At 38.4% G+C, this 24,486-nt stretch overlaps 1 protein-coding gene across 6 annotated transcripts in view; it reads left to right on the plus strand.

Annotated features, from left to right (window-relative positions):
• BEGAIN (brain enriched guanylate kinase associated) overlaps nt 1–24,486 on the plus strand; it is a 165,839-nt gene that overhangs the window by 84,835 nt on the left and 56,518 nt on the right. For 3 of the 6 annotated variants that reach the window (XM_030484405.1, XM_030484404.1, XM_030484403.1), the window contains exons 3-5: nt 2,408–2,497; nt 15,856–16,017; nt 22,277–22,343. In XM_030484405.1, coding sequence (XP_030340265.1) covers nt 2,408–2,497; nt 15,856–16,017; nt 22,277–22,343 — 319 coding nt within the window. The remainder of the gene's footprint in view (nt 1–2,407; nt 2,498–15,855; nt 16,018–22,276; nt 22,344–24,486) is intronic. The other 3 variants (XM_030484408.1, XM_030484407.1, XM_030484406.1) reach the window with 1 other exon arrangement.

Consider the following 24,486-nt stretch of genomic DNA (forward strand, 5'->3'; position numbering starts at 1 on the left):
CATTATTTTCAATACTTCAAAGTTTCTTACAACTGTTATTTCAGAGAGGAAGTAACACAGTAACAGAACTGTGAGCTTTTTCCATTTTGTTTCCTTTTAAATGTACAGCTGCTTTAAACAAAAATCTTGGTATGTTTTTCTGATTTCTTATTTTCCATGATAAAACAATATCCCATGTAAATTGCAGAAACTGACAAATTAATTTTTGTGTTCGTATATCAGGCAAATAAATAACTCTTACAGTTCCTAATTATTATTAGGCCTTGCACATGAGAATGTGATTAGACTGACTACAACTGACACTTGTTGTCTGAGACATGATGTTATTAAGTCCCTTTGGGGAGCTTTTGAAAGACCACCACATTTAGAGCAGAGAGATTTTCTCTGCATTAGCTCATTTAAGAAGCAATTACATGGGACTTACTTACTACCAAAAAGCTGTCAGGAAAAACACTGAACAAACAGCTAAAGCCGAATTCATACACCTCCCCTCTCTGTCAAAACATCTCACAACATTAAAATGTTTTGTCAAGATTATCTATAGCAAAGCTATTTTTTATATATCAAGTAAAGGTATAAAATAGGTTAGATTAAGACTACATGGAAGAGTACTCACTAATTTTTTTCAGAATTAAGATTTCAAAGACTTTATTTTTGTGAGCAGTTTACAATTTTGTACCTAAAAATATGCACATGCAAAGTGGAGAGTCAGGTAGACACCATTTTCAAATCTGTAATCCTGCAATGAACTGTTTTCCTGACACCCATAGTTGAGAATAAAATTACACAGTGAGGTACCACAGAACTGGTATGTATTAAATAAGTACACACCTATTGATTATGAGATTTGTAGTTCGAGATTGAGAACATCAGAAAAACTGTGAGAGATACATAATCTGAAGTAATACAGTTCACTGAAGAGCCGATAATACCAAGGAGTTACAGATTGCAGGGATTTATTCTCACCTCCACTTCCATTTTAAAGCTAATATTGCTGTAAGTGCCTGTGATGACACCACCTAATCAGGTGTTCTCTTTTTTTCAGGAATCAGGACTTCTCTTTTTTTCCGTTGTCTCTGGGTATCTTCACATACTTAATCTAAGTCTGCTATGGAAGAATTTAAAAGATACTTAAATGTTCCTTTCTTATTCAATGAATAACTCAGTGGTACAAGTAGAGTAAAGTGCTAGAATTCACTTACTGCTTTTCCTCAGGGTGCTTTAAAGAACATCATCTTGCTGCCAGTAGTTCTTGACGCGAAGCCAGTCCCAGGATGGACTTACAGCAGTGGCAAGAGTCTCAGCAGAGTTCTCCTTTTGCATAAACACTGAGATTCTCTGCTGCTCTCTGTAGCACAGTTCTGAAATGCGTCCTATATGTAAAGATGTGTTCACAGTCCAGGAGGCCCCTACTTTGCACTACCCACTGGTAACTGATAGTGAAAACTGGAAGGTAGGATTTTCTGCATGTGTAGTGTTCACTGACCACAGGGATAACTTCTTCAAAAATTCCAGTTCATAAATATGAATATGCTTGAGTGAGGAATAACTGATCTTTTATTGAGTTTGTCCTTCAAGGACATTGCATTTCTGCTATTGCAAAGGAACAAAGCAATACAGTATGAGTTATTCAGCATGGCCAAATACTGTAGTCCTTACTCAGATTTTACTCAGGAAAAACCACCTTTGAATTGAGTGAGAATTTGCTTGACTAAGGTCTGAACAGAGTGTTTTGAATCTTACCAGCATTGCTTGATGCTAATGTTGGGCAACAGTTCTCATTGCTAATTTGCCTGCCTCATTGGCCTTCTCCTGGGCTCTGGATCTGCTTTTGCTGTGTGTTATTCATAGCTTATATTGTTAGTTCAGATTGCTTCTCTTTGTTCTTTTAATTTCCAGCAAATGTTTTGCAGCTATTGTTCTGCTGCTGGTAGATATGCGTGGAACCTGCTATGTGGAAATTGAACCTCAGCCCAGATTTAATTAACACTGCTAAACATGTTCTCACTACAGCGCTCAGAAGGAATTTTGCTGACCCTTTCTCAACAAAGCATACATTTGTTTAATCTGATGTGTTTACAATGCAAAAATATAAGAGCTAGATTCACAAATCTTAATGGTTCTCCAGTAAAATAGATGGAGTAGCACCCACTTACAGCCATCATAAGGTCAATTATAAATGCTTATTCTGACCTACAATATTCATACAAGAAAATCACTAAATGTATGTGCTGTAACATCACCTTGTTTTGTAGATTTAATACTGCTTTAAAGTAAGATATTCTGAATAATAATTAGTACCAAATTATGCCATCGCCTACTAATATGCAGCAAATATAGCTAGGTTATCACTCGTATGTCTTATGAGCCATACCTAGCCATGGTTTATCCTCTATTCATGCTACAGGGTACGAAATTCCTGGGTGCCAACCTGCCTATGGCAACCTAGAATTCTCCAGGGCAGGCTCGCAAAATCTTCACCTACTCTCTGGGACAGGTAACTAATAAGTGATGTTTTGTGAAGTTATGCTTTCTTTCTAACTTTCTGATGTCCGTAAAAATGTGTCACTCCTTCACGTCAGTCTGTAGTCTCTCATCGTTCAGTTGCTTTACGTTTTCTGAACTAGGGGAATAGTAGTCTAGATACTTGCTTCAACAAAGCCTGTAATAATTGTTATTAACATATATAAAAACAGAAAGTTTTTTAAGAATCTGCAAAATCCACAGCTGCCTACTACCAGTTAATGTTTTTTTCTGGTGGAGTAGTTCTCATAATACATATGCACTGCATTTTGTGGTTGATGCCACAGTTATCCAGGCAGTTCACCCACCTTTCTTAATTGCTGGTATGTATGTATTTTCTCTATTTTATCAGGTTTACATTAATTTTCGGTATCCTGAAGTAAGGATTTTTTCAATACTATAGGTACAGAGATGTTGAAAGGATGGGGGAGTTATGACTGAATCTAGTTTACATTCCTGTGCAGCACATGGTATAAGTTTAAGTAATGATTCATTTTTCCATATTTTGCTTAGATTCTGTTCTACTTTTCTGCTGAATATACTCTTTGTTCTTTGTCCCTTGACTTTGTTTCAAGTGGCATGTGTGTAGAAGAAATGCCATTCACTGATCCCATATTTTTCAATGACATATGAAATATTGAAATATATTGCAAAGTAAGAAATTAATTAGATAAAAAATAAAGACAGGCTAAGCTCTGGATTGCCTTCTTGCAGTCTATTGGTTTTCTTTGAATAATTAGTATGAATTTTCAGCTGAAGAGTACTGCTAGTGTAGGAAAGACAAAAGTGAGATTGTTCTGGTATTTTTTTGGCACAGTCTGCATTCTGTGGAGTGAAGAAAATAATAATCTTGGAAAAGTGTTTTGAATTCCTCTTTTTCGGTACCCTGGGGCTCTGCACATGCATTCTACTTTTATCTGGGTTTAGGTAAGCTTGATGCAAAAATAGCTTTGCTCTGTTGCTTGTCCTTGTTAAAACCAGGAGATGACCAGTGAAGCAAAATATAATCATGGAATATAAAACTGCCTTTCTGTAGGGCTTAAAAAAAAAAAAAAAAAAAAAAAAAATCTATTTTCCTATCTCCACTGTCCATTTGTAGTTCTTACTTTCAACAGAAAATAAGCTTACTTTTATGGAGGACAACACCACAGTTTATCTCCAAGTATACCAAAGTTTAGAATGTACAAATCCAGGATTTTAGCTCAGGATATTTAGCAATTGCATAAAAAAACATAAACAGCCATTGAAAGACATTTTTCATTTCCCTCCCTGCTTTTTAAAAGACTCACTCACAATAACCTAAAATTTTAGGAAGATTGTAGTATTTCCTGCAAGTTTGTTTCTTTCCTTTTGGTTAACTCAAATTTTAATCACACTGTTCCAAGATATCAAGATTTTCAAAATTTATCTGGAAACTTTCCTTCTAATTATATTGAAAAATATCATCTTGCTGAAGGAACTGGAAAAAAAAGAAAAACCGAACCAAAACAAAAACATTCATTTGTGAAAATGAAAGATAGTATTACAACTGTCACAACTGTCAGCACTTCAAAAATTAGGATAGATTCTATTTCACCAAGCCTCATGCAACCTAGCCTTTAAAAAACTAAAGATAAAGCAACAAAAATTTCAGCAAGAGAGTTAAAGTAAGTCTCAATTCACCCAAAAAAAACCAAAAAAAGAAGTGCCTTGTGTTTAGGTAATCCATATCTTAGGGCACAAGAGGAATTTTTAGGAAAGCCCATAGTAATGGAGCTGCTTCTTCACTCTGCATGGTTCATTAGGGTGCTGTGTCTGCAGGGTAGGTGGAAGGAGAGGGCTCTTGGGTCCCCTCTGAAGAAGCATTTTGGGTATTGCTTTTCACATGAATAGTGCAAGCATCTTCTCAGATTAATGCCTGTTGCCGGATTTGTTCCCTCCACACTTGCAGAGAGCTCCTTCATTTACTGGCTGACTCCAAAAACTACAAAAGAGCTAATGTCAAGTTATTGGACTAACAGGAGTTTGGAGGAATGCAGTCCTATTCCCTCTCCATCCAGATACACCCACAAAAAAAAAGACAACAAAACAGAGTCTTGCACTGAAAAGCCAGTTCAGTTGAGGAAGCCGGATGAAATAGACTTGACTGAGTTAATAAATCATGACATAATATTGGGAAGAAGGTTCCATCAAATGATGGTACAACATGCTGAGCAGTGGGCAACTTTCTAGAGGTGAACTCAATTTTACTCTTGCAGAGTAGAGGAGTTCTCAGTTAACAAGTCCTAAAATAGTGTGCTGCAATGTATAAAAACAAGGTAGGGCTTAAAATAATTAGCCAAAGAGGACAGATGGCAATTCCTTTCTGTTTTTTCCCTTCACTTCTTTTGCTGCAAAATCAAGTTGATCAAAGAACTGAGTATTATTTGTTATTGTAGGAAAACTAAAAATATCTTGAAATATTCAGGCAAAATAAGTTCATTAAGATAACAGCCAGTACCTCTCATTGTTCCCGTTCAACATCTTAGACGCACGCTTGTATGTAGTAACAGTTTTCCTCAGAAACTGAAGAATAGCTGAGAATTTGGGTGTGTCCAGGCTAAGGAATATTATTTGATCAATTCATGAAATCAATTTATTAATGTATTTAATTTAATTATTTGCTTGTGTTAACAAACAACTGATCTATTCTACTGTCAGAAAAACTTCCAAAAAGTCCCTAGAGCTCACCTCTCTGGCATGTCACTTTAGTTATATCATGCAGCTGTGTGTGATGGGGGAACTCAATGATAAAGAATAGAGATTGCAGTAGAACTGATGCACCAATGGCTACTGAAAGTGTCTGAGGGGTCAGTGCTGTGCCTCACTCTAAGCAACAGCAGCATTATCTCCCATGCTCTTTAGTAATAAGATCTGGCAAGCATTGGCACTTTTTTAAAGTCACCTATGAATTCAAGTTAGACATAAAAGACTAGATCCTGTCTTGTAGGTCTTCTGTCACAAAAGAGGATTAGAATGCAACTGACTAGATATAATACAAAAGAAAATTCAGTCATTTCCTCAAAGAAGGGAATAAACACTGCTTAGAAGGAAAACAAGCAGTGGCATCTGCAGTTTCCCATACCCCCAGTCCCAGTAGTAACTCTGTCTGACTGGTCCTGGAGCCAAAAGAGTATATTTACTTTTTGCACCTGCTTAGCGTAACCTTTCTGATGGGAAATGTTCAGCCAGTCCACTAAAATCAGTCCCTTGAGCCAGACAAAGTTCAATTTCAAATCAGAGGAAAGAGAAAAGGATTGGGAAAGCAAGGATATAGCTAAGCTGAGAATTTTGCCCATCTACCTATGTCTGGATGCTTTATACCAAAAGAAACATGAACAAAATTCTTTCCCCACTACTAAAACACATTTCTGTAGTACTCCCCTATGCACCTCCAACCTCAGTCTTTTAATAGAAAGAGTAAGATTCCAGCTTGCTCCTGGGCAGTGGGTTTACCCATTCTCGTTACATGTCCTATTACAAATAAAGAGCACAATTCAGGAGGAACCATATTCCTGTTCCAGCACAGCCTGATCCAGATGAATCAGGAAGGTAAAGAGACAAAAGCAAAACTGAGAAAGGTTTAATGACAAAATTAAAATATAACTTTATAAGCTTGTGAGCTGATGTGGCAAGCTGCTTTCAGTAATTTCCAGAGGGAGTGCTTATCCATGACTACAAACCAAGGCAATCTAGAAGCTGGCCACTCACAGCTGTAAGGAGAGTTGCTGCAACTGAAAGCAGCTTGCTCAATTGCCTGGAGAGCTCTCTTTGGCTTCCAAATTATAAATTGAAGTCTACCTCTAATTTTGCTACCTCAATTTCTCAATACTTCACTCTTTTTTTTTTTTCTCCTTTCTCATCACTGCTTAGTAGTCTGAATTCCCTAGTGAGATGCAGTGCAGACTGCCAGACATTAAAAAGCTGGCAATGTCTGTTCAACAACCTCAAATCACTTTCTGTGTGAGACAGCCCCCCGACCACGAATAGCCTTTATTATAGAAAGAAGTGTTTGTTGCAGTCAGCCTTTTCTGCTGCTTTTCTTATCCTTTTGTACCCTGCGACCTCCTATTGTAACTTACCATTTCTTCTCGCCAAATGTCTTATGCAAAGATATAGGCCTATGAAAAGACAGAAAACACTGGCTGTTACAGAGATTAACCTTCTTCCAAAGTCTTGTCAAGAGCAGAGTCTGGGCAGAAAGCGGTGTAAAGATCCCTTCATCCCTAGGAAAAAACAACGTAGTTATGTCTTTGCTCTCGGACAAATGCTGGCTAAAGTTTGCCATACCAGAATTCAACTCCCTTCTCTCTCAGCTTCACCAGCTGACTCATTTCATATGTAGTCCAGAGCACTAGGCAACATTTGGATAATGCAGACAAATTGAAGTAGGCATGAACATGAGCAGACTCCTCCATTACTATCAGAAAATAAGCATACTCATCTTTAGAGTGTGAGTCAGAAAACATGGATTCCTCCTTGAATTGCATGCTTTTTTGCTTCTCTTGCAACCTTATTTTTCACCTGTTTACCCCTTCATTTTTCTAGCAACACAGAGAAACAAATTGAACAGGGGCAGCCTTTATTCAAACTTTTGTAGGATCACTTACTGAACCTAATGGTTCACATTTAAGCCACTGACTGTCTGCCAGAGCTAAAATCAGTTGGTCCTCACAGACTTTAGGAAGATCCTAACAGAGGCATTGGAGGCAGCTTGAAAGAAGGCAGAAATCGTGACAACTTCTGCTGCCTCTACTTCACTATGTTTTAGTCACTTTTGAATTTGGGCACAAGGCTCCTACCTTTTCACTGTGCACTGCATTTATTTCTCACATACAGCAGGCCTGACTACACTCCAGTATTTAACCTCAAAAGTGTCTCATAAACACAAGCGGTCATCTCATTAATGGGAAACAGAAATGTATTTTGGATACTCCAGGTCCAAATCAAGTTAGCAGAAGTATTAAATCAATCCTCATAGATCATGAGTCCTGGCTCAACTCTTCAGTCTCTGTGAAGCTCTGTATCAAGCACAGCACTGGGCCAGCCTGTGCAGCTGCTTGTGCTGGACAGTGCATGTCCTGGTTTGTAAATCCATATTCTTCCCTCTGCATGAGCTGTTCTGTACCCTTGACTTCTTAGTTCTCTGCACAATAACGTGCTTCCTTAGATGCAGGTCTGGATTCTCACTGTTCATTTTCATTTGTCCTTTGCAGTTTTCAGCACACTGGGAGAATCACAATTGCCTGCCGAAGAAACTTTGTTTGAATTAATCAAAACGCTGTTAGTTTCTATTTCTGAAAGCTGTAATTTTATTCATGGTATTTCCATTCAATCCATTCAAACCCTTAGGTTATGGATAGTACCTTTAAATAAAGGAGAATTTGTATGTCTTTGTTATGAGCATATTTAAAAAATCTTGACACATTCTGCTGCCAATGATGACATTCACTTAAGACAACTCAGTGCTCACAGCTGTTCCTCTAAGGGCTTTTTGTATCTCAACATGTAACTGAATTTTCATATCTCAATTGCCTCACATTACGGTTAATATTGAACACTCTTGTTGGATAGATGTGTCTGTGGGCTTCATATACTTGTTATAGAAGTCACCCCTTCTGCAATGAAAGACTGCCAGGTCTGTATTACCAAAACATAATCAGTTTTAAGATAGGTGTCTCTTTTCTACCTCTTATGAATAAGTCCAACAGAGTTTAGACATATTTACCATACAATATCTCTTGCCTGGTCTGAATTTTTAATTGCGCAAATTATGCAAGAGGCAGGTAGTCACATCGTAAGTGAAGAAAATCTACCTTCCAAAATCCAGCAGTACTTCTGTTTCAGGGTAGCTCTCTGTATCAGCTCTCCAGGTGCTGCAAATAGGCTCTCATCTAAGGATCTGTCCCACAGCACTTTGGACTTCAACTGCTAAACATCTCTTTTTCCTGACCTCCCTTCTAAAAGACTCTATTGGTTCTGATAAAGCATCCCTCTTCTCTGGTTTAAATTCTGCCAAAATGCCTGGAACCTGAGAAAAGGACTCTGTCACTTGTTTTATGGGTCCATCAGTCATCTGGAAAATATCTGAGCTCCAGATTTGTATCACCCACACATTTGTTCTGAAACATATGCACAGGCCTTCCCTCTCACAATCCAAACCCAGCTTCAGGTTGTTTATTTTGAAAATGAGTACTGGAAAGAAAATTCAAATGGTTTAATACTTGCAAGGAAAAAAAAAAAAGAAAAAAAAAAGAAAAAAACCCCACACCAAAAACCCCTCAGAAAGCTATCTATATATGTGTCTCTGTGTGTATATATATCTATAGGAAGGAAAGATCTGCATGTAATTTGACAGGCAAACTGTTCATACTTCAAAGTTTCAAATATTTATAAAACTTCTTTGAAAGTAATGGAGAAATTTGGTGGATGTGCTGTAGTGGAAAAAAAAAAAACAACAACCTGTGGAAGGCTGCAAAAAAATAGGCCAGATGAACAAAGTTTGTGTGAGCCTAAATTTATAGGAAAATGCTTGTTGTAGAACTTGGATACCCATTGCTGAGGCATTTGTTTGGGTACAAACGGAGCTGTTGAATAAAGAGCACAAGGACATTGGGATTTGTGGACTGGGCTCTGGGTCTAAACTGCAGCAACACAATCTATTTCCCCAGTAAAACTAATTTCAAGTCTCTAGTTGGATTCTCAGTATCTGGATCTAGACATTGTAATTTGATCCCATCCCCCTCCTAATCAGATGGAGCAAATGCAAAGGTAGTCACAAAAACTGCCTTTTGAAATGGTGACCCCGAGCATGTAACACATAATCAAAACTTGATTAACATAGAAATCCAATTACCGCTTCATTAAAGATCTTTCATTAATCTAGAAAACACTTGTAAAATGCTTGGACTTAATTTCCCAACAACTAAAAATCAAAAAAACATTGCTGAGGGGTCAAATTTAGTGACACAACTACCATCTCAGAGCTATTCCTCCTAAGCAAAGGTCTGGGGTACCTTTCATGAAGCACTTCTATCCGGGGCAGGATGCAGATATCATTTGACCCGTGCCAGAGCCATGCCCTGTCACCAGCAGTAGGGCTGTGCTAGAATAAAAGGTCCTGGGTAATGCAAACCACCAGCCATGGATCAGCAGGAGCTGCTGAAGTCAGAATTTCCTGGTAGTCCCAAGATCAAGTTGGCAATGCAGTCCAGCTCTACTGAGTAACAATGCAGTGGCACTGAGGACCCATTGGCATCTCTGCTAGCTGAGAATGTGCCCAGACTCTCCGTCATTAGCTTTCTATTCTCTCAGGTGTGAGCTACATGTCAGGAAGAAGTCCCTTGGGGCTTTGCCTCCTGCCTGCCTGACTGCTCTTGTGTCTGTGATGATAGGCTCTATTCGAAGACCAGAAACAAAACCAGGGATGTGGCTGCTTGCTCTCCTTGAGCTAAGCATCTCTTCGCAGAGGTCCACAGAAGTCTCACACTGTTGGGGAATTGCTTCTGGAAAAGCAAGTGCACAAACCTGGGCCAGACTCTCTGGCTGCCCATCACACAGCCAGACTCCTGGCTGCCGTTCAGTGGTGTAAGTCAGCACAGCATGGCTGGATTCACAAGTGGTCCCTTGGCCCTTCCTAGAGACTCTCTTCTGCTCTTCAGACTCTTTCACAGCAAGCAGGGCTGACTATTTTTTACTTTTCCCTACATAAAAACACACAGATTGGAAGAAGAAAAGATGGTTTTTGAAATTCTGTTTCAGAACCTATTTTTTAAATTTCCCTCAGTGTTCCCAAATTCCTGATCCTATGAAGCCCTTTTGTAGAATTTGACGCATTGCAGACATGAAACAGATCTGATATAAACATTTTGAAAGCATTTAGAGGTTCTTTTTTTTTTGTGGGCTTCTATGCAATCCAAGCAAACAAGAAAGGGAATGCTATTACCTCATCTCATACACACAGTACTGACTCAGGAATAGGGGGAGTTATTTGATGAGATGCGGTAGTGTACGTCTGAGCTACTTGACTAGTTTCTCTTTGTAATTAATGGAAATAGGTACTTACAGATTTGTGTCACCTCATCTAAAAGTAGGCTTCTAAAGTAGATTAGATTAATTTCATCCTGATGATAGTGCCTGTCCAACACAGCTGACAAAGAATGGAAGCCAGAGCTGACCAGTAGTATTGACATTTTTTCTGGTGAGGTCAGTCTTGCCTTAACATACTTGACTGGAATAGCACCAACCACACTTGTCAAAGCCAAGTACAAGACTCAGAGCCCGCAGACCTCAATCCCAGTTAATTGCTTGTTTACACATTCCTCTCCCAAGGCAGGAAGTTTACCCACAAAATACTATTATTTCGACTTAGGTTTTCACAGCTGTATTAAAACTTCTGTTTCACTGCTCAGAAAGGAGGACTTTCAATATGTTTATTCAGTATATTTGATATGGGCATTTATGTTGCCATTGTTTTGCATTCCTTTCACTGCTAATTTTCTTCTTACTACCATTAATCATATTTTGTTTTACTTGCTCCTAGAGCTATGTGAAGGAATGCAATCGGCCTTTTCAGGGAGAATTTCAATAGGTCAAAAAATGGGTTTAAACTGCGTTCCAGAACCATCTACAAATCAAAGCCCTGAGGTGGCAGGCAGATGTGAAAGCGTTGCCACTGAAGCAGTTTGACCAGCCAGGTGTAAATACGGGGTTTCCAGGACACTGTAGCAATGGGGCAGAACCATAGACATTGACTCTCAGGGAGTAACAGATCAGGGAGCACCCTCTTTGTGGACTGTCTGAAGATAATCTCTAGAAATCTTCTGGCCTCCAGGCAGCTGAACAGCCCCAACTTTGCATGCCAGCGCTTCTCTGTCATCAGGCCACCTGCCAGGCAGATAAACTGGCAGAAAATCAGGCAGGTAACAGGTACAGTGAAAACCTGTTTGTATTCCTCAGAATAGGCCATCGCCACATGGCATCTCAGCTTTGCCTGAAATGCTCCAACAGAAATATGTTCACCGGGAGCTTCTATAGCCAGCACTGCAGATGAATACTGCCTAACAGCTGCAGGGTGATAGGTACGCGTTGTCCATCTCCACTGTGCTCATCGACCTGCACACCTTTCCCTGGGGCTGAAGCTGTACAGAGTGACACCAGTGCTCAGCTTAATGTACAGGCTGTCAGGAATATTTAGGCAAAATATTAACCATTTTGACCACTCACTACCCTTTATGGATAGATGCCTATTGGAGAGGGAGAAGTGACACCAGGAATACGAACATCTCTTTGTTTCAACTTTTGTGCAAGACAGAATGGTAAAATTTTAATGTTAGGAAAGTACCCAGAGTATTTGATGGTACTTGAAATTGCCTGCACAGCCCTCTCATCTTTCTCCTGCAAAATTGACCTCTTTTCGCTAAATGTAGAGTCTGAGCAGTGTTAACTCCCACGTTATAATATCTCCCCTGAACAGCCTCTGAATTGTTGCAAGGATCAACTCCAGCAATGGGATTCAATACTGAGGCTTGGAATTTCTCTGTAGGAGCACTGCCTGAGGGAAAAGGGCTTCAAAGCGCCCAGCAAGGAGCAAGTCCAGAATTTAAACGTGTCAATTATTGGCAGTTATAAAATGTCTGGGACCACAAATTTCTCTGTCAACATATGTTTTCATATCTATTTTATATTTTTATGAGTATAAACAGAGCTAATTGGTGAAAATAATACCTTAGAAAGTCCGAAGACCTCTTTTTAATAACCTTTAAAGTAGCTTCCCTTGAGAGGTTTTCTTTCATTAGTCTAAATATTTAATATTGTACTTACTGTTCTTGTTTTTAGAGAAATACTTTAATGAAGCAAAGTGGGTAATAACTTGCAATCCACCGGTTGTCACAGGAGCAGGACTTTAGAGCTTATTTGAAGGAATAGAGAACCACTTTTACAAAAGGTCTTACTCTACAGGATTTTTGAACCCATTCTGTAATTCCATATTCCTCCCAGCTGTCAGAGTTTCAGGAAGCCCATGGAATATAGGATTTGTGTTTTCTAAGACCTAGAACCATATTTCCAGGGAATATTTTTTATTTGCAAAGAAGTCCTCTCCTTTCGACTTGCTGTACTTTTTTCCATTTAATTATTTTCTTAGTTATATATCTGTAAAACTATGTATAACTATATATGTAACTATATAACTATATATATATTCCTCCCCTTCCTTCCCCTTCTCCCCTCCAATTTCCGTCCTTCCTTCCTTCTCTTTCTCTCTAAAAATGGCTATAAATTTTCTGCTAATCAGCATGTTCTTGTAATAACATGATTTCTCTGTTTCTAAAATTTTTACTTTTCTTTTAATAAGTTGTATTTTAATAATTATTCACTGTTATCTAACTACTACTACATCTTAAATAATCCCGTCATCAACCAAGTGTCATTATTCCTGTCTAAAAGTAAAAAGTCCTCTCAAAAATAGCCAGCTGGTTTTGTTTGTATCGGATGAACCAAAGTAGACATTGAACAGGAGTTCTCTTCGGTGTGGGACAGTATCAGGATGCCACCCCATCTTTCCAGCTTAGGTGGAAATGAGCAGAGCTTTTTCAGAATTATGGTTTGCTGAAGGAGAATAACTTTGGTCTTTGAAGTTACCTAACTTATGCCTTAACCTCTGGGGTTTTTTTTCTTATTTTGTACAAAGTTACAGCTATGCTTTACTACCTAAAGCATTATGTGGAAGAGTGCATGTATGTAAACTGTTTCAGTGAAGCTTGTTAAAACAGGCTTAATTTTAATGGAATGAATAATCCCATTCTGAAAGCAAAGAATTCAAGAATACAAACATTTCAAAGTGAACTTCAAGTGAAAAAAAGGCTGAGCTTGAAGTGAAGTATATCCTTCAAAAATTTTCTGAACTGGGGCCCTAACGCAGCACTGCCTTCCATCTAAGAATCAAGATTTATACAGAACTCAAGTTTTGAACCCTGAATTTCCCCACATAGACAGGTCTAGGCACACATGTATATGCAGAAGCAACTTCATTTGAGGAGTCAGGTGCTTTGCTCTTATCTAATCTTCACACAACTGAAACTCAAAGCAAGAAGGTACCTGCATGAGGAAGCAGAAGACAAAGTTACTGGAGGCCATTAACTTATCTCTTTCTCCTCTTTCGTTAAGCAGTTTCCAGCTTACTGACTTCAACATGGCATTCCCAATATATTTGTACCCCTACAGCCCCTCTTCCCCCTAGAGGTCAAACTCTACCTGTGGCCAAAACTCCCCAGTGCAGCAGGATGTTATAACCTCCCCTGAGATGGCTTAACTTACATTAACTGCGCTTGCCTAGAGTAAAGTAGCAGCCTTGTCATTTTTATCTGAAACTGTAGCTGGAGAACCTACTGTCTACTTTTAGTACAATTCCTAGTGGTTAGATTTTTAGAGCAACAGACTTGAGACCAAATCTTTTTTTCACTCTGAACAGTTTTGACACTGTAACTCCCACTTCACGGAAGAAAAACCAAGTTGCAAGGCTACAGGAAGGAAAACTAACCGCTATTCTTTCCCAAGATGAGCAGATGACTAGGAAAAACAAGCTAGAAGCAGAGCAAGTGAAAGGCAGTATGATGTGGTAACATCATGACTGAGGACATGCAGAAATGAGCAGCATGGGTTCAGATTCTTACTTCCCTAGATAATTTGGAGGTTTAATTCACCAAGTGAAATATAAAAGCTAAATGACTGCATTAACTGGAGCTGCACTAAATGTCTGCATTAGATTATATTATTTTAAGAGAATATAACTACAAGTAGTAATCTAAGTATAACTGCAACCACGCAATATGTGTAATTGAAATAGAGCACCGTGTTGGCAAAACATTAGACTGTTTCCTAGCTCTAACCTGCATGGATCAAGTAAGCAGCAAATGTAAAGCTTTTGCATTAAGTTACTGAAGCTCCTATCACAGCTTGTAGAGGAGAAGGCAGTCACACTGAAGACAGCTAAGATAATTTTCTTGAAAAATGGCATGTTGCTCCCAACTCTCTTGTCTAATTGAAAACCCAAAACATTATTCTACTGATGGCAGTACTCACTTGACATCAAAAGGAATCAAGATTTGCCATTCTTTTATGAAGAATTACTTTTATCATATGATTAAAAACAAGCAAGACAATTCACAATGAACCATGTGGTAGCACTTTTGTCTCTAGGTGATGGCAGACTCCGGTTCCATAGTGCCTCAGAGGTCCCACCTGATGTCAAGACACCAGCTCAGTACTGAGGCTGCAGTGTTTGAACCAAGTTACAGTCATCTCCAGAAAATACCAGCTCTGACCAGAACCCCATCCTATTGTACAACTGGCAAACATGCTGGAAAACTGAGGAGCTTACAAACTAAACAAACAAGGATAAAAGATCTCTATTGTGCAGATAAGGATTGAGGCAAGTGCAGACTGGCTTACCTGAAGTCACACAGCCAAGCTCCAGTAAAGCAAGGAAAGGATCCTGAGGTTCATCACTGCAAAACCAGAGAGACTATCTGGATGCAGATGGCACTTTGACCTTCATGATAAAAATTTTGCTCTTATGTCCAGGCTTTATGCTATTTGATGTGATCTCTAAATTAGAGAGAAAAACAATAGTGAAAACCTCCTCTCTCCAAATTCTGTGCCTAGCGTTTGTTTAGTCAAAGTGCGTGACTGAAGTTAGCTTACAAGCAGGGCATAAGCTCTTTATTAGTGAAAGAACTGAGAAAAATGAGGGATCACACCTGTGTCACACTCTTCACTCCCAAATAAGTGGGAAAATGGGGAAAGACCCATAACTTTAGAATTACTATACTATTAATTTATTACCATCTCTAGCAGCATTATGGCCAGGGACTGGGGTGGAAATTGAATCAAGTAAGACAAAATTTTCTTTCTCCACAAAATATAACTTGTATTATTGGCAAGGAAATATTTTTGCACTGTTTATTTAGAATTGCTGCTCTATAGATATCTGCTACTTCAGTCATAGTATGTTAAGATAACTCTAAATGAAAGGTCTTGTTTGAAACCAAACTCTACTGTATTTTATATTATTATGAGGATTCTTTTACAAAATATTGGTTAATGAGATATTAGCAACGAATGCACTAGAAAGGCCAGATGGGAAGATAGTCAACTGTCTAAATCAGAAGATTTTCACAGTGCAGTAAACAAATTGCTAAGCACATTTATCTGGCTTAATGCCAACCTATACTCTAGAGGACTGATCAAAGAGTAGATCATGAAAAGCTTTTTGGGAGCAGCTAAAATCTACAGCTGTGGTCTTTGTTTTTCTAGTACTTTGCAAGAACAGAAGGGGGAATTACGAAAGCGTCTATCGTACACTACCCATAAGCTGGAAATGCTTGAAACGGAATTTGATTCTACACGTCAGTATCTTGAAATAGAATTGAGACGTGCTCAGGAGGAACTTGAAAAAGTAACTGAAAAACTGAGAAGGTTAGTAACTAACTTTCTGAAATAAACAGTCATTAGGAATTTACGAGTGGCTGTGTAAGATGTATAAGTAAAAATATAAGCATATAGTCTCAAACATACATAATTTATTATTCATTACACATCATGTTTTCCCATCGAATATACATGTTTCATTTATCCGAACATGTTACATACCACATGAAGTTATTTACGTGATATGTAAAATGTCTCTGTATTTAAAGTAAATATGCAAATAGAAATATACAAATGTAAGTGCATATATAACACTTACGTGTAAACATGCATGCAGATTAGTGCCACATTATGTTACACATACAAATATGTATAAGCACACTACATATATATACTTATAATTTATATATTCAGATAATTTTTTTTAATTAGTTTGGCTGCACAGTTTCTGTTGTTACTCTCCATTGCATTGATACAACAGAATAGAATTTGGTCCTACATCACTCAAAGCTGAGACTATGTACAATTCAAATACTATTATGACATTTTACATTATGCTATAGCATATAATTTGTTTTTTAATCCCAAGTAGAATGGAATGATACCAAAAACTAGTATTTAAAATTGTTGAAGAGGTGATACAGAGCCATTGTAAATCAGTGGCCCAGTTAATGTTAAATTGTAATACGCGTGCACTCCTGACATCCTGGAACTGATTAAAATGGTCTGTAATCTAGCTTTAAATTTATCAGTGATTCTTAATATCATTTTTTTCATTTGTTTGCAAAACTTCTGAACCTAAAATTGTCCATTTATGCAGGAATGTATTTGCATTTCTTGTGAGACTTTCCTAAAATGATGTAGATAATTGAACTGTTAGATTTAGCTCGTTGGATGAGTCAAAACAAAATTCAGAATGAATCATCCCAGGGCTATACCCAAAGAAATATCTTTCATTCCTTGCAGAAGGCAAAAACCAAATCAAAACAAAGCCAGAAACCACCAACAATCTGAGTCGGTCAAATCATTTGGTCCAAATTTTAAAGAAAATGAAGCCACAAGACCTCAAACTAGGAAACAACCTAATGTGATCTTATAACTTCAATGCTTCCTTAACTGGGGACACTTCTTTAGACAAGGCTAAATCCACACACATCTATCAAGAGCAGTCTGGAGGTTGTCCATATTGTTTTCTTGCCAACAGCGTATTTCCTGTCACTTCAATTAGAGCTGAGCTATGAAAAGTAACTTCACTCTTAACATAGGTTTGCTCCAGTACATTACAACACAGGGAATGCTGGTATTCTTTTCTCTTGAAGAATTATTTCAAACACAGTTGCCATAAATTAGCAGAGGTGCTGACCACCCAGCTTTTGTTAAAACAAAGGGGCTTCCTAGTCACTGGGCACTGATGAGTTAAGCACCCTTCAAAACTCAGGCGAGGCAGTCTCCCTTTGCTCTTGGCAAAGTCTAGCCCAAACATCAGACTGGCAGAACTGACTTTCCAATCTTCTACTGGGCCATTGTACCATATTACGAAGAAAACTTACATTAAAAATTATGTTTCAGGCAGGTGATTACTCCCCTGAAGACATATCATATTGGAAGCCCAAAATATTTTATGAGGTGAGCTTTGAAAATGTTTTGATTGAGAATAGCAAGGCATACCACAAGTTGAACTAGATTTCTCAACCTGGAGAAGGATAACGTCTAATACAAAACTGTCATCCAAAAGCATGTCAGCAACATGTCATCGAGGAAAATCAGTGTGAGAAAAACAAGGAACTAGAATTAGTGTCAATAATGTATCTCTTGCTGTGTTCAAGAGCAATAAAGGGAGAGAAATTCACACACACACCCCCCCAAAATAAATAAGCCCTGTGTAACAGGATCCACTTGCATACTAGAGAACATTTCTGTTATTAAACTTCCGTAACTGGGAAGTACAGAATTGTTCTGAGAGACTGAATGGCCAACCATTTATATTCCTTTCTGAATGAATGCATTTATTATCTTAATTTATCCGCAATTACCTGTGTTGCTGCTAGGCTTCCCCTCTCTTAGCCACACAAGGAGGTCACTTACGTGGCTTGATGGTCAAGTTTTTGACCTCTCTACAAACATTTAGAGGTGGCCTTTTTCTTTATTTCTGGTGGGAGTGAAAGCAGGCCAGTGCTGAGTAGATTTGAAAATATTAGCTGTAAAGCATAGATTCAGCTTTGAAAAGTGACTGAAAAGAGATTGGGGATTTCATATACCTCACAGTAGTCCCCTATCTGACGTGATCAGTATAACTTTTTTTTAAGTTAAAATTTAAAAAATTTCAAATACCAATCTTGGAACCAAAACTGGACTCCAAAGTTCATGCTGGGTTTCCTCCTTGAGACCCTACCTTGGACAACAACTTGGCCCCCATCATAGCTTTTTGCCAGAACACAAGAAATAAACCAATACAAACAGAGATTCACACACACACACCCCCTCCCAGTTGTTTCACCAAAAGCAAGACATTTCATGGACTGACAGGGTATTCTGAACAGAAATCCCGTAGCTGTTGTAGCTTTGGAATGAGCGGAGGGAAAACTTCCTGGTTTTCATGAGAAAGTACAACTGGTGACAAGAGTGTGAAGAAAGGTTTTTTGAACAAAAAGTTACTGTTTTAACAGTCACTCTTCAAAGCTAAACTGCACTTTGGGTGAAATTCTCTTCTTTCAAGAAAGTCAGCTCTAGCCTGTGTTTTATTTTAGATGTATTTCATGGCCTTAAGACGGCTTGAGACTGAGTGGAAGCAGAGAAACAGAGGCTTTTGTAAAGTCTTAAAGAGTGTGTTGTCTGCTGGGTTAGAGTTCAGACATGTAATGTTCAATATGGTCAGAATATTTTTCATTAGGCCCTAATTTAGTCAAGAATCTAAACATGCATTTAATACATGCCCATATATGCACCCGGAGGCACGTGGTTATCACCTAACAATACAAACACAGAAAGCCATCAAAAAATGGTAGTAAGTTATTGATTCACAGGAGCTTATTCTTGCAGCAGTTTCACAGGGTAGTGAAGCTGACCTACTCTTTGCTTTCATTACAAAGAAGCCTGATTTACAGTGCTAAAATGTTTCATATAACGTTCAGGCTATCTGGGTGTATTTCTTCTGCAAACAAGGTTAAGTTACCATTAGTCTATCTGATCATTTTCAAATTTGAATAATTTTCCCAATTTTTTTTTTTTTTTTTTTACAGTGTTGCCCACAGATTAATTTGACTATTCTGTTCCTCTTTTATCCCTGTAACACTTTCTTCCAAATATTTCTAGGTCCATTTCTCTCCTCACCACCCACATTTGCTGACACTTCTTTTGGCACAGTGGACTTCCAGTTTGGGTTATATGCATATATGTGCATGTATATGTGCTTGTGTATGTGTGCACGTATTTGTGCTTATTTTGACTACCTTTGCATACTGTTCTCAACAGAAACACTTTCTGAAGCACAGTTTCCTACTTACTGTATATTTTTCAGTTAGATTGGATTTTATTTTACTGGGAGGTGGTCAGGTTTTTTCCGTGCAAAATTAATGTTTTAGAGACCTAGGGTTTGTGGCCTATTTTCTCCTAAACATACAACATAGGAAAAATTAATGGTCAAAGACAAAAGAAGTTAGAAGCAAATAAGCAGACTATGATAAGCTCTTGCAAAAATCCTCTACCTATCTATGGCATGTAAGTGTTGCCATCAAAGAGCAATTATACTAATGGTAACCAACCTTCCCATAAGCTATACCAAGAGAAAAAGTGCCAACAGAAGCTGGGAAGGAAACCCAGTGCTGCATTGCCACCCTCACAAGCCAGATATCCAAGTAGCAAATAGCAATTACTGCTGGTTTTACTAATAAACTGAAAGTTATAGAAAGGGAAACTTCAGGGTCTCCCTTGAGTTCTCCACATAGGTCTACACTGCAGAAGAGACCGGGATATGGAGACGCCTGAGCTAGAAAAGCCTTGAACCAATAATTTTTTTTTTCCCTTTTCTTTCAGGAATTTATGCAGATGGTTTTGAACCCAAGCAAAATTTTAGGAGGTTGCAGCTGCTAAAAGTTTCCATCAGTTTTACACTCCCTCTAATCGAGCCACAAGCTCCCTGAGTGCAAAGCAAGGTTAACCTCTTCTATTTTGCTTTACTAGAGAAAAACTGTAGACCATGACAGAGGAGATCAGACAGACCTGGGGCACTTCAGGTGTCAGCCAGCAGGCCTTATCATATTTTTTAAATCCTTTTTCTCCACACCACAGCACACAGCCTTACCAGCAAAACATAACTGTGTTTGTGCTGAGTAGCAGTTTGCAGGCATAGCCAATCTAAACCTCTTTGCTTCCACTGATTTACCAAAATCATCTCTGCTTTCTCTTGTGCCATGAAAAGCTGGGTACAAGGTACCCTGAGATTTCTCTCTGTTGTATTGACAGATAAACAGCCATGAAAATCCCAAGTATACCTAGATCTGCACAAATAAATGTCTATACAGAGGCTTAGTGGCAAATGCTGTGTCTAACTAGAGCACGGACAATGCAGAGATCCGTAAACTTCAATCAATCCTTTAAGTCACACAGACATTTACACAATGGCACTGTGAGAACTGGTGAGTAATGACTAAACCACAGGTTAGTTCAAGTCTCACAGATTTTCAGCCCATTTGGGTCACCACCTTAGCAAACACTCTACCACAAATCCTCCTTAGAGTGAGAAAATCTCCACTCTGTAGCTCTGTAAAACATACATGACACTGAAACCTCTCCCAGGCTCTCAATGCATGTTTGAAACGGCTGTCCTGAGTCTGGGCTGAGCCTTGGTACCCTGGGGAGTTTCATCCATGCAGGTGTCATCATTTATGCCCACAGAGCAGATGTTCTCAGTACAGACCTCCCCTCCCAGGCCCGTGGGGCAGATATTACCATATTACTGGGAACCTCAAGCCAGAGCACTGCATGCCTTGCGAGGAGCACCGTGAGCCACTGGCCTGTCCCTGAACGGAGAATTTTTATCATTTAACTGGAAAGAAAATCTCCATGGCAACGGATACAGGGAGAGACCTGAACCATCACATTGCTTCACTGCCAGGAAGGGGCGAGCTGGACCCCTCAGTTTTCAATGGCATGGTTCTAATGCAAATCTTCATTCCAGTTTCAAGAGCCACTCCTAACCATACAGTAAGCCAAAGAGACTTCTTTAATCCCAGTCCCTTCCTGATCATCATGGAAACTACACACAGATCCAGGCTTCTCAGAGCAGTGGCTTTCTGCTGAATAACCATGCATTACATCTGAGTTCACTTTTACAGTGAACACACTTGCATGTTACCTAAAATCAACTGACTGCTGAAAATACTTTGCTCTGTTGACCTAAGATTCTCAGTACAAACATATAGATGTATTCAGACAAACTTTCCACAGCTGAGCTTCTAACATTTGCTTTACATCCTACTGAGGTGGTATGTACAAGCAAGACCAAGGAGCTACCCTGCTTACCTTCAGTGAAGACAAAGTGAAACTTTTCTCACACCTACCAAAACAGCGATGCTTTTCCCACGGGCAGTGCAGCTTGTTCATTACAATACCAAAGTTACCATCTAAGCAACCTAAAGATGCACAATTTGAAACTCTTCTTTGGTGCATCATTCTATAATAAGCAGGGAAGCCTCATTTTGTGAGTCCATTCAATCCCTTGGTGCTAATAAACCTTTTCCAGGCTAAGCTATCTGAATGTATGTCCTGGAGAAAGAGGATTTAGCTCTTGAGAACAGGCAATTCTTTGAACTTCTGTAAAAAAAAGGAATATTCTCTTTATATGGTGATGCCCACATGTTGCTTTTGCTACAGTCATTAGGTTTCTGCTGCAATTTTCCATATTAAGATAGCCACGTAAAGCTTTTTCTGTACTAAAATACACATAAGAAAGCATACAGCTCAAGCTTGCTCTCTAGCATATTATTCCTGAGCCTGATGTAAAGCTACAATCTTTGTGCAAGTTCCCATGCTGCGATGCATGTCTGCACACAAGTGGAGAACACCAAGCATATTTTCACTTCCTGGTGGAATTTGATGCTAATTATAGTAAGCAAACATGAAAAAACAAGCTTGCTTAGGAGGCAGGTGGTAATTACATTTCAAAGGCAACCACTGACTGGCAACAGGAGTGATAAAAAAGCAGATTTCAATTACTGCAAGCCAAGGTTTTGTACTGATGTGAAAATTACAGGTAAAGAACAACATGAAAAACAATGTGTTCAATTACATTATATCATCTTTGTTTTAGGATACAAAACAATTACCTAGCCTTACAAAGAATTAATCAGGATCTGGAGGATAAACTTTACAGAATGGTAAGTTGTCATAAGTGAACCTTCTTTTTTAATTAAATGTGGTTTTATGGTTCTTAAATCATAGGACAAACGTATATGTAGCTGTGACAAAAAAAAAATCCAAACCCACCCTCATGCTCCAAATGTAGTACGCTTTAAAAAGATATCTGACTTTATCAATATCAGCTTTTAGAGCTAGAGCTGTGTGTGGTGGCATAGGTCTATCAATTTAAAATGAGATTTCACTGGCTGATGATCTGGCTGAGAAAATTGTACCTTTAAAATAATTCTGGTTAATTTAGTTAATAACTTCATGGGTTTTAAATATTTATGTTTTCATTAATGATAAATTTAAATAAGGTAATGCAAGGTTTTCTCATGCTTCTTAGATACTTTGACTCAGCTTTTATTAAGGGATTTAATAGAGCTCGAATGGTCTGACCTTTATATGCTGTCATAACTATCAATCTCAGTGTATTAATTTCCAATCTGCATGTGTCTGCAACCGCAATGTCACTGTCATAGGCCAATGTATAACTGAGTGAGGAAATCACTGCATTGTTTATGGGCTTCACATCTAGGACTAATATTGCAAGACACAACACCATTCATTCAAAATAGTTTGAAGGTGTCAAAAAGAAATAGTGCCCTGGCTCATTGTTAATGCTGCTGGGACATCATACTTGCTGTTCAGAGAAAATCTCTAGAGAAATGTGAATGTAATGTTTAAAGAGGAAAGTTTTAAACTTCCAAAGATCTTCAGGTTACAAGTGCAGCCTGACCTGCTTCGTCCTCTCCTGGCTCAGTACGATCAGTCGTTCTCTGTTCCACTTCCACTCAGCCCTGGACCTGGTGTGGCCCTAGCAAGCATTGTGCACGCACGTAAACACACGGTTTATAGGTCCAGAATCCTGATGTACAGCTATAAGGATGCTAGGATAAGCCCACATTTTACACAAATATCATATGTAACATTTGCATAGGTGGGCAGCTTGGAATGAGTGGAACAGATTATTGTGCTTTGACAGTAAACAGGGACTGTGGCAACATACTGGAGAGATACCAGTCTTTACTAAGAATGGGAAACAAATCTTTGAAAATTTCATCATTCTTATCTCAGCAGTCTGTTTAAATAGCTGACAGTGAGAGAGCGCTGATGTCTTTGTAACTGACTAGCAACAGGGCAAAGTTACAGCTGGGTTATAGCGATGTTTGTTCATAAATATATATATAAACACTGTGCAAGCATAAATAACATTTTTCTCATGTTTTTTTTCTCCTCTCTTCCTTTGTTAATTCTTTTTCCTTTTATCTAAATAACTTTGGGATTTTTTCTTCATCTGTGGTTTGAAATTTATTACATATGCATTACAAAAGATAAATAAAGTAGAAGTATTCTGGCTGGTAAATGAAATAAAAATATTACAAACATACAAGGAAGGACTCTAGAAAATCCATGCTTTTTTCTCAGGTATTTCATACCAAAGCAAAAAATTTTTAACCTGCTGTTTAAGCATCACCTTAAAACCCTGAGAAATTATTTCAGAGCACAGCACAGAAAGAAGGAAGGCTGGTTGCATGGAACACTCTACCTTTCTATATCCCACTAGTATGACAGTCACTGAAGGCAGCTTTAGAGGCTTGAAGATCAACCAGGCTCTGTAACAGCACTTAACTCCAGACTGCTTTGCTGTCTGAAACATTGAAACTGAAGACACAAAGTAAAATCAAATAAATGTCAAATTGAAATTCTATTGAAAGCAAAAAGATGAGGAAAATAGTACCATATTTGGTTTAGACAAGACAAACCATTTGATTTTCAGGGCACTCAAAAACCCCTTAATACTTCAGAGAAAGTTGGGTTAAATAACAGCTGGTCTGGTTAATCAACAGCTTATGGTGGACAGAGCTATTGGATACCTTTCTCTCTTTTTCCTGATTAGGAGGAACAGCTGTGTGTATTTTTTAAGTTAGTCAGTTTGTTATTCCAAAATCAAAAGCCTTTGGTTTCTCTATCTTTATACATATCCAAGTATACGAACTATGTGTTTACTTTCTCCCTCTGTCCCTTACTTCATCTTTTTATATACACACATACATTATATATATAAACACACACACATATACACTCATATTCATACACAAGTTTTGGCCATTTTATGTG

The sequence above is a fragment of the Strigops habroptila genome, chromosome 4 (assembly GCF_004027225.2).
Source record: "Strigops habroptila isolate Jane chromosome 4, bStrHab1.2.pri, whole genome shotgun sequence".
In the NCBI taxonomy this organism is placed as follows: Eukaryota; Metazoa; Chordata; class Aves; order Psittaciformes; family Psittacidae; genus Strigops; species Strigops habroptila.